We start from the raw sequence: 11,603 nt of genomic DNA on the forward strand, positions 1-11,603 counted from the left end.
CTTTATGAGAACGATGAGTGTACCGACAGGAGCTGGATTCAGGGAACATCAGAGCCTTTTCCCTTTTCTGGTCATCCATAGGATGATCAGGAATGTCCATATACGTCCTTTCTTTAGGATCCTCATCAAATATGATATTTGACATCATATTGGGTGGCATCTCATATGTGAGATTCTCAAGAGGTGGTTTCTCTAGGATGAATTAAATTTGAAGCTTATGGGCTTTAAATCGAGTATTCATTATACCTCAGACAATTGGTTCACAGAGGCTCACAACAGGTAATGAGAGATTTTCAAAAAAATGAATACCCTAGAAAGTTGTATCCACTGATCCACGAGGTCTCTTCGAGTTCTAAGATTTGAGGGTTCTCTTTTAGGTCAACACCGATATACCCAACTCAATAACTTAAATGTACTAGTATAGAATATCTGACTCCAACGGTACCACCACTAATATACCCAAGCTAATATCTCAAGGGTATTACACTACAAGAAACCTGTGGATTAGCGATGACCTAAATCTGTCGCTAAACAGCTTAGCGATGAATTAGCGACGGATTAGCGTCGGATTAGCAACAGATAGCTTCCATCACGAATTTTTTGACGCTAAGTAGCGATAAAACTTGTTCATCATTAATTTGCGATGGATTAACGATGAAAATGATCTGTCGTGAGTCTGTCACTATTTTAAATTAGCGATAGATAATATCTGTCATGAGTCCTTCGCTATTTAAAATTAGCGACAGATAATATCCATCGCTAAATTTAAAAAAAAAATCATTTGCTCCCTATCGGGCGGTATTCCGGCAGCAGTAGGCCAGACTTGGACCAATTCGTCGACGACGGAGGAGGAGGAAGACGACCCATCACCGGATCCCAGCAAGCCATACTCCCTTGGCCCCAAGATCTTCGATTGGGACTCGCAGAGGTCGGAATGGATCGCCTGCCACCCACATTTCCCCAATTTGGTTCCCCCCGGCAAGCCCCGGGTCCTCCTCGTCACTGGCTCATCGTTGAAGGCATGCGAAAACCCGATGGGCAACCATTACCTTCTGAAATCGATCAAGAACAAAATCGATTACTGCCGCCACCACGACATCAAGATCTTCTACAACATGGCCCTCCTCGACGCCGAGATGGCTGGCTTCTGGGCGAAGCTCCCACTGATTTAGAAGCTCCTCCTCTCACACCTGGAGGTTGAATTCCTTTGGTGGATGGACAACGACGCCATGTTTACTGACATGGTCTTCGAGCTCCCCTGGGATCGCTTCAAGGACTCCAATTTAGTGATGCACAGGTGGAACAAGATGATCTACAATCAGAAAAATTGGATCAAATTAAACACCAGTAGCTTCCTCTTGCAGAATTGCCAGTGGTCGTTTGACCTCCTCGACATCTGGGCTCCGATTGGGGTCGAAGGGGAAGATCAGGACGAAGGCAGAGAAATTGCTCACATGAACGCTCGTTTGGGAACGATTTAAATCTCACATCAATTTAAATTTCGAACGGGGGAGAGAGGGAAAATTTTGTGCCTTAGGTGGGACGGTTTAAATCGAAAAGTAGCGATGGAATTAGCGAGGAAATTTTTTCGTCACTAATTAGCGATGGATTAGCGACAGAAAAATTCCCTCGCTAATTAGCATTTTTTTGTAGTGTTAGCGATGGATTTGGCGATGGCCTACTTACGTCACAAATTTACATGACCAGTTAGCGACAGAATATTTCTGTTGCTAACATCATCACTATGTAGCGACGAAAAAAACCTCTATCGCCAAATCTGTCGCTAAATACGGTGGGTATTGCGACAAAACCTGTCGTTGCTAATTAGCGATGGATTTGGTGACTAAAGTTTTTCCGTCGCTATTTTCGTAAATATTACATATTTTAGCGACGAATTTGTTTCTCTCATTAATCCGCCGCAAAGTTGTGACGAAAAAAATCTGTCACAAACTTCTGTCGCTAATGGTCCTTTTTCTTGTAGTGTTAGTGGAGGGATTCAAAGATTCAAAAGATAGAACAAGAGATTTTGAAAATTTTACAAGAAAATAAAGGTTTTTTTCCTAAGAGAGAGAAAGATAAAAAAATGAAAAGCACACGCTAAGATCAAGCAATATCCCACACAAAACCCTAACTTGCTGGAGGTTATATTTTTTAATCTTTTATGTGACATGCAAATCTCCAACAAGGGTTTTTAAACGGTAATATGACCTAAATCTATTGTTGATGCATGTATGTAATTCCAAACAACCTATCGCGGGATAAACAAGCTAATAAAAAAAAGGAAGTTGCCAAGATTACAGACACAGTGAATCTCATTGTTTGTAGATGGTGTTGTCTGGCAGATGGTAGAACCAACAGGCACGGTGGTCTAAACAACACTTGCATATGGTGTTGTCAGTGGACGACGAAGTCTATCAGTCAACAGAACCTGGACAACACCATGTTGTCGGTCAGCGCTGTTAGCAGACAGTGAAGTCTATCAGTAGACAACAGAATTGGCAAACACGAGGGTCTGCAGACGACGTTGCATGTCAGTAGATGGTAGAATCAATAGACATGAGGGTCTGTGAACGACGCTATTTGTCAGGAGACAATAGAACTAGGACGACACCACATTGTCGGATGGCGGTCAGCGAATGACCAAATATAGTGGATGACAAAACAAGGTTTTGTTGTTTGGATATAGATAGAACCCCAAAAATGGAGATTTTAGGCTTGTTAGGGCTCAAAATCTCCCTACAATGGAATTTTAGCTACTAAAACTAAAAAAAAGTACGATGTTCCAACATGACCATAAAAAAGTGTTGATAAAAATTTTAATGTTTGGAAAACATGGGACTTACCCTGATTATGCAAAAAAAAATTTAAGATTATGGGGACACCATTTGCAAGCTCTAACCGTCTTTTGACCGAAAGAAAGGTAAAGTCAAAACAAGCTATGGGGACATCGTGTATTCAAGTATGCAAACAAAGATAAGAAACATGTTTAAGTACCTAATCAAAAGATTATATAAAATTAAAATAAACATATTAGGAATCTGAAAAATACTTTTTTGAACTCGGAATATGTTTTATAGTTCAAGCTCTTTTTTTGTTTGTTAGTGCTTCCATGTAGGTATGATTGTTTTTCAATGGCATTAGGATAGTGTATCGACAAGACTTGAGTAGACGTGTTCTTGCAGGGCTAGCACTTGGGTATCTAATTTTCAGATGATCAAATTATAGGGGTGAGCCCCTATTTATAGAATTCAAAACAGGATATAGATTATTGGATTTTTTGGGTCTAAATCCAATCAAAATAGATCTATGTCTATCCCAAGTGGGGGATAAGACATATCCCAGAGAGTCCTCTTAGATGAAGGTTTGTCCAAGCGAAGTCATCTTGCATCGAAAAACATGTAGGGCATTGGAAAGAGAATGGATAAGCCTCGAAGCTTATCTCCACATTTGGCTTAGCGGATGGCAAAGCAGTTATGTCGTCCTATGGTGGACAACACTTCTATTCTGTCGTCGCCAATACTGGACGATTTCTGTTCTATCATCCCGTAACGGACGTCGGAGAGTCAGCTTCTAGATGGATGGCAAAATCTCCTTTTGTCATTCAAGTTTGTGGGGTTACCTGATTCCTGTTGTGTATTCGCAAACATTTGAGCGAACATCAGTAATCGAGCATCATAAAATTTTGGTGTGGGTGAGACCATATTGGAGGCCATGTGATCAAGTGACATGATGCACCTATTGACGATTTATGTCACTTGTGTGTGTGTGTGTGTGTCCGCAACACAAGTCCAGACTACCAAAATCAGATTTCCATCTAAAGTTTTCAAACAACAGAATACCAGAAAATCATGTCACCAAAAAGGAAAAAAAGAAAAGGAAACCAATGTTTGTGTTAGACTGTTACGAAAGAAAACACGGCAAGCTGCATCTCAATTTCACAGAATCCGTGGCAGTTATGGTCTAAAAGCTTGCTGTAAACTTAGGGTAGTGCCTTTCGACACCTTCAATGAGCTTGTCAGCAATTGCCCTTGCATAAACACATGACCCTTCACATATCTGCATTCAAAAGCTTTACAAGGTTTAGGAACGGATACTCAAAATGAAACATCATTATCATAAAAAAATATATGGTGCATGTATTTAGGAAAAATATTGAAACCAAATGAATGCACAAGACAACAGCTTCTTAGAGAAAAACAAACACACACACACATGTATGTATGTAGGTGCTTTTTGATTAATCTGAACCTATTTCTTGTTTACTTAAAAAGATGCTTAAAATCAAACTGATCTAATGAAAAGCTGAATCTTTTATGAACAAGTTCTAGTTAAGCCTTTTATTTGTTTTTTTTCAAGAAACGAATATGAACATGAAAGGTACCAGATTTAATACATGTTATCAACTCTTAAGCTACATCTATAAGTGGCTACCTACACACATATACCTAACCACCCATACATACAAAATGTACATATAACTCTGAGAAGTGATACCCTTTACCGTAAACCTAAACTTACACCCTTTACTGCATACATACTCTTTTTTTTTTTTGAAAGGCAATCTGGGGTTAAGGGGGGGGGGGGGGGCTACCAGAACAACAACCGCCCATGTGGAAGAGGGATTCGATCCTGGGCCTTCAGCTTGACACAGGACCCCACTTACCACATGGGATACCACCTCGGTGGTACTGCATACATACCTTAATGACTCCTTTTAAGCTAAATTCTTTCATGCAATCTAATACCATATATAGGATGTGTCTTCATGCCATACATGCGCACATAAAAAAATACTATGTATGGCTTAAATACACATTCATATCCACTTTATGCAATGGCAATGCATTTTGATGACATACATGCAAACATATGCGCATTCATATGTACATTATGCAAGCACGTCACGTAGATATGGTAACCAAGTGGAAGGTAATGTACCTTGGTATTGAACAAGAAGATGTTATGATCACCAAAGTTGGAGCCATTGGCATGAAGGATCTCAAGCTGGAGGTCTTCTAGAACCTTCGACACTAAGAGAAGGCAGTTCTTCTTCTTCCTCTGTGTGAGCTTGATGGTGACCTCATCATCAACGATCCTAACGTCGACCCAGGTGCCGCCCTTAGAGGTCCTTTGCAGCCAGGAACTCCTGAGGGGGCCATTGAAAGTCTGCTCTTTCTCTGTCCTGACTGCAACAGCATCCCCAATGGGGGGATTGTTGTGTGTGGAGCTCTCCATGTCCAGGACTGCTGAGTCCTGATCATAATCCCCTAGCTTCTGCCTCTTGTTTCTTCCCCCCTCACCCCTCTTCTTTTCTACCAGTATTTTGAGTTCCTCAACCGTCCTTAGAAGCTCTTTGATGTAGTCAATTGCATCCCCCGCGACCGAAGCTCTGTCAGTCTGCGGCAGATCGTGGACAGTTTCATACCAGCCAAAACAAGGACGAGAGAGCGAGAGAGAAAAAGAGCAGCACCATACCACAGATGGAAATGATGGTTGATGACCTCTCAAAATTAATTGATTGGATATATATATATATATATATATATATATAGAGAGAGAGAGAGAGAGAGAGAGAGAGAGAGCGCTCAGCACTATACCTCGGATGGAAATGATGGTTGGTGATCAGCTTCCAAAACTAAATATTTTTACTGGCGCAACCTCTGCGCCAGTAAAAATAGAATTTCTTGTCGACAAACCTAATGCATCAGTACTATACCTCAGATGGAAATGATGGTTGGTGATCACATTCCAAAACTAAAGACTTTTACTGGCGCAAAATCGGCGCCAGTAAAAATAGAATTTCTTGTCGACAAACCTAATGCATCGGAGAGAGAGAGAGCTCAGTACTATACCTCAGATGGAAATGATGGTCGGTGACATCTCAAAACTAATGCATTGGCGAGAGAGAGAGAGAGCACCATGTCGCAGATGGAAATAATGGTTGGTGACCACGATCTCAAAACTAATGTATTTGAGAGAGAGAGAGAGAGAGGTGATCACCTTAGTTGGGTTTGGAACTAGAGACCTGAGAACTTTATACTTCTCATTCAAGGACTCCCTCCTTTGTTTCTCAGTAGCAAAGTGGTGATTCCCCCTCCCTTCTCCCTTAGCCATCCCACACATCTCCCTCCTGAAGTCCAACACCGAGTTGCCATACTTCCTGACAATCTCCCCCTCCTGAAGCACGCCACCTGCCTCCTCATCCAACCCAAAGTATGGCCCAGCTTTTGAATTGGGGAGGTGGTAATTCTGAGGCAGTGACTGAAACAAGTCCCTCAGCATTGGTGGGTTTTGTGGGAAGCTCAAATGGAGTGGATCATACAACACAGTGGGTGCTGAATTGGCATCATTTGCACTGAGTTCGGAGTAAATATCAAGGGAATTGGTAAAATCCGGTGCTTTTTTCTTGTTAATGCCATTGAAAGACATGGAAGAAGTAATGGGAAATATTGTGGGGAGCTGAAGGAAGTTCAGGAGGTCTGGTGTAGTGTAGGAAGGGTTTAAACCATAGGTGGTGGAATTCAAGCCGGTCAGATTGCTGCTTTGCTGCTGTTGATGGTGCTGGTGGAGTGATGCATCATGAATTTCATTAGCCTCCCAGTTGGGAAGCTGCGGCAGCGGCATCAGCATCGCGAAGTGGTGGTGGTGGTCTAGTTGAGGGTGGTTTGCTTGAACTTGAAGAGCCTCTTGGATGATCTGGGTGTTGAATTCTGGATCAAGTTCAAAGTTGAGCTGGTTCTGGAGCTCAATGTCCATTGATTCTTCTGTGGGTTTGTGCTGGCCTTCAAAGGTGAAGCTTTGGTCTAGGCCTGCTCCCATGGCTTAGTTGGTTGGAGTTACGGTGGAGCCATCAATTTCTGTTGTGATAGGATGATGGGCAGCATCAAAGTAATCACTTTCATCATACATTCTGGATGGCGATGTTTCCTTGATTTCAGGGATTTGGCTGCACCAGACAGCAGTGAGGTCAGTCAACGATATCATTCATCATCTAATTAATTGGATGGTATATTAGAAAAATTCCAAAAACTAAACAAAAGTTGAAAGAAGACGAGAGCTAGTATTTGCGACCTGCTCAATTTTTCTTGCAGAATGTTTTTGTTTCAAGACAGGCTAGAAAAAGTTCCCGTGAGTGAGTGATTATCTCAAGAGGTATAGGAAGGAAACTAAAATTGGCACAGTACTGAATTTGGAAATTGGTGGTGGTGATGATAATTAGAAAGCTATAGTCACATAAAGGAGAGAATTTGAAGGACGGTTACAGGGATCAGAGAGCAAACTCAAGATATCTTTCTGCAAATTCGGTCCTCCATGATTCTTCTTGGGCTGCCTCTTTTCTATGGGGAGGGAGAGAGTAATTCTTCAGAAATTAAAAAAAAACATCACCTTTACATCTATAAAAACTAAAACCGCCATAACAACTCTTTTTCTTAGAAAGCTTGTCCACTTTAGGCAAAAGAATGGTTTTTGAAGGAACCCAAAAGATTTCACAATCATGAACAAACCAACCAACCAACCAGAATAATCATCAATACCATTTAATTGTAAGAAAAATATGGGAAAAGTAACAAAGAAAAACACCCCTAGGTAGTAGTTTGAGGCAATACCCAAAATCTTCAACCTGATGGCCCACAAAAATAAGAGTGAAACACTTAGAAAATGGGTAAGATTGAACTATTTGAAAGATCTTGAAGGCTTCATGGCTACCAACAAACAAGCTCTTGTTCATAAATATAAGAACTGTATTATTAACTAAAGAATAGGCAGAGGGGAAGGAGTCAGGAAGAGTAAGAAAGAGACATCCATATCTTTTGCAGGCAGAGAGAGGAAAACCATGCAAGGAATTTGGGTGGGACTGGAGAAAAGTGGGGAACTGAACAATACGGAAAAAAAAGGAAAAGTGGGTTTACTTTTTGTAGGTTTGACGACGTGGGCCCCCCAAAATTCCTTAGTGGCCCTAATCTGTTGATCTCCCTCTTCCCTGACACCACCCTTTAGCAGTCGTTACTGAGATTCCATAAAAGAGGGTCCTGCATAAAATCTCCGTATTCTGATACGGCGCGTGATGTACTCTGCTCATGGCCCCCTCATCTATGTTGTTATACTTTTTTATATATTGATTTTAACATTGAAAGGGTTATCATTAATTAATAGAAAGAGAAGGGCCTCTTTGCAAGAGTTGAAAATGTAAAAAGATTTGGATTGCATTTAGGGGTGGCAAAATCTGACCCGACCCGCCAACCCCCTTCTTAGCCGGGTTAGGGTTTGGCTTAAACGGGTTCGTGTTGTAAACGGGTCAACCCGCCTAACCAGTTTATTAAACGGGCCGGGTTCGTGTTACGGGTATGCCAATTCGCCAACCCGTTTGACCCGTTTAATAAACGGGTTAAGCGGGCGGGTCAACCCGTTTACACAAACCCGTCAACCCGCAAGAGAGCAATAGCCAACCCATGTCACCTGAGTGGTAGCCAGAGGTCACCGGCACCGACAGCCAGCCGAAGGGCCACTGACAATGGCAATTGTCCCCCATTAGCATCATGATCGGGGTCAAAGAAAGAAAACGTCGGTCAATGCTTGGTGACTCATGTCATTTACCGGCGACCATTCAACAACCCTGCGATGGCGGCATCCGAAAGAGGTCCTTGGAGCCTTCCGTCAACGACAGCTTGATGGTCAGCCATCGTTGAGACCGAAGAGAGGAAAAGCTCCTTCTGCGTCTCTGACGACAGCAAACTTTGTCAGCACGATGATGAACCTCGGTGAGAGATAGGACATCGTCGGCGAGGCAGTGAGCTCCGGTGAGCATCCCATCAGAAAACTCCTTTCCAACAAAAGGGGTTATGTGTCGGCAGCTACCAGAAAAAACTCAAAAAACCCTATCAACATTGTGTAATCGGGTGTCAACCCGACCCGTTTATTAAATGGGTTAACCGTGTCGTGTCAGGTTACTCGTTTAATAAACAGTTCGTGTTTGTCACATCCGACCCGTTTAATAAACGGGTCGTGTTTGGGTTGAGGTATTCTGACCTGCCGACCCGACCCGATTGCCACCCCTAATTGCATTAGTATTATGATAAAAAAACATGAAAGGGTGATATTTTGAAAATAACATGTTTTTTCGCATTATATCAATCATCCATGATATCATCATAAAATCGCGAGATTTTAAAAATATCAACCAAATTTTGTGACATAGTTCTTAAATAAAGTAATTTCATCATGGAAAGCATCACATCCATCCTTAAGGCTATGGTTGGGAGCATGTTATGGGAATATTTGCAATGTAATCCGTTATCTTATGTGGCACTCGTCTCATGGATTTGTCTGCAGTTTGGGAGAAGGAGTTGGAGGGAATCAACATTTTAAGTTAGGAATTAGCGACTCCAACTCCTTAAAAATATCCATTTGAACTTCTCTTAATAAGAGGCGGTATTTGCAACTCCTTGAATCACAAGAATTTGGGTGGGTTTTTAAATTTATGGTTCAAATTTTTTTATCTCATTTACCTCATTAAACCTTGTATTCACCTATTTTACCTCAATAAACAATAGGATTTTACCTCAATAAATCCCAAAATCTTATGTTATATAGATAATATATGCATACATAATATATATATACATACATAATATATATGTATATATAGATAATATATAGAAATACATAATATATATGCATATATATATATATATATATATATATATATATATATATATATATATATATATATATATATATAAGCTCAGCTTCCTAATTCATAAGCCCTAGCCCCCTTACATACCATGATAGGGCACCCAAATATAGTGAGGAATCAGTAGTAGTTACAAGTTTGAATCTTTAGAGTTGTTTTTACTTCGGGAGTCACAACTCTTCCCAAATCCATTTCCCTTGAATTCTGATAGTTCTACTTTTTCGACTCATTGCAACTCCCTCCAACACAACTTCCCAAACATATAGTAAGAGTTTCTATGCTATGTCACAGGGATGCTTCGGTTCACTCTCGTGTCCTCTTGTATACCATTTTAACAGAAAAAATTCTACAAAAACAGTCACCTGTCTTTTCTACCGTGTTCTAGTTTCCATGAGTTTGTTGGCGTCTATTTCTCTGCAGTGCAGTTGATAACGCCAATGTAAATTAGGGGTGGCAATCCTGTGGGGTTGACGGGTCCACCTGGCGGGTTGGCGGGTCAGCATACCTTAACCTGAACCCGACCCGTTTTATAAACGGGTCGACTGTGCCAAACACAAACCCGACCCGTTTATTAAACTGGTAACCTGACAGGTCGGGTTGGCGGGCGAGTTGGCGGGTAAACGGGTTGGTGGGTGGGTTGGCAGGTTGGGTAAACGGGTTGACCCGTCCACCTAACCCGTTTATTAAATGGGTCAGTCGGGTTGGGGGGTTGGCATACGCCTAACACGAACCTGGCCCGTTTAATAAACGGGTTAGGCGGGTTGACCGGTTTATTAAACGGGTTAGTTTAAGCCAAACCCGAATCCGCTTAAGAGGCGGGTTGGCGGGTCGTGTCAGGTTTTGCCACCCCTAATGTGAATGCATAGGGACACCCCCTCGAATTTCCTGAATTTCAGTGCTCCCACAGTAACAGGAAATTTTAAGATAAGAAAGATCATGATATCCGGCACCGTGGGGACGTCATTTTCATCTGTAAATGAAGGTTCTTTTGGTACCGAAAAGCCACGTTCACCCACATGAAACAAAATTTGAAATTTATTTGTAAAGCCACCCTGCTGTGTGTGGTCCTCAGTCCCAAATCTGAACGTTGGGAGTTAGAATGGGTCTTTCCTTTCTTTTTTAATTCCAACCATGTTCCTATAGACTCCAACTGAACTGCTTTCAAATACCCATTTTTTTGTAAATACTAAAAAAAAAAGAGCTGAAACCAAAGACAAGGATCTGTTTTCTGAAAGTAATTATGGGGTCACATAAAATGACTAACCTACCCATACATTTTTGTCTTTGGTGCATGAAGGTGTGCTTCTATCTAAATTACTATTATGACCTTTGAAAGGAAACTACACACTTTTCAAGATGGCATTTGCCGCCCTAGATCCATTTCTGTGGAAATTGGCACCTGCTTCCCAAACATGGGATATCCACTTTGCTTGTGGAAATTGGCACCATTTTATGGGTTTCCATGAGGTGCTTGTCCAACAAGGAGCCACTTTGCTTGAGGAAAACAGTTGGCCACGATGTCCGCATGAGCAAAAATGCTCATTTTCAGTATGACCTGATCTGCTTTCCATTTTACATGTTGAAACCCCAAGGGGTTTGGCGCAATTGAGGGGGCTTTGGTCGCTTTGACGGATAGGATTTCATTCACATAAGTGTCAAACCTCTTGCATTAACAAGGGCAAGGGATAAGATCTTACTTAGCCCAAACCCCGCGACTCCCTAGGGACATAGGGTGCAACACGGGTTAAAACAATTTCTGATCTCCAGAGTGGTTTCCCCCTCATTGAAAAAAAAAAACTGTATTCTTGGGGGATCTCAGTTCCTCAGATTTGAAATGCCCCATTTGTGTGACCCTTAAATCCGACCCTCGGATCACAGATCCAGTGCATTCAAACTCTGCCTAATTGTATTT

The 11,603-nt window shown here is 41.6% G+C and overlaps 1 protein-coding gene across 1 annotated transcript; it reads right to left on the reverse strand.

Annotated features, from left to right (window-relative positions):
- Window positions 1–3,960: 3,960 nt before the first annotated feature.
- Window positions 3,961–6,819, reverse strand: LOC149819070 (transcription factor EAT1-like). Its single transcript, XM_089986339.1, has 3 exons — window positions 6,001–6,819; window positions 4,939–5,397; window positions 3,961–4,056 (listed from the first exon to the last, which is right to left on the reverse strand). Exons 1-3 carry the CDS (start codon window positions 6,817–6,819, stop codon window positions 3,961–3,963), a joined length of 1,374 nt encoding a protein of 457 aa, XP_089842465.1.
- Between the last annotated feature and the right edge of the window lie 4,784 nt (window positions 6,820–11,603).

Source organism: Nuphar pumila, chromosome 13 (genome assembly GCF_984573655.1).
Source record: "Nuphar pumila chromosome 13, dmNupPumi1.hap1.1, whole genome shotgun sequence".
Classification (NCBI taxonomy): Eukaryota; Viridiplantae; Streptophyta; class Magnoliopsida; order Nymphaeales; family Nymphaeaceae; genus Nuphar; species Nuphar pumila.

Bases quoted from the DNA above. Each gene is read 5' to 3' on its own strand.
- LOC149819070 (XM_089986339.1), bottom strand. From the start codon at position 6,819: ATGGGAGCAGGCCTAGACCAAAGCTTCACCTTTGAAGGCCAGCACAAA. The intron at 5,398-6,000 runs GTGATCACCTCT...GATCTGCCGCAG, and splicing joins TAGTTCCAAACCCAACTAAG to ACTGACAGAGCTTCGGTCGC. The intron at 4,057-4,938 runs GTACATTACCTT...TTTTGAATGCAG, and splicing joins TCTTCTTGTTCAATACCAAG to ATATGTGAAGGGTCATGTGT.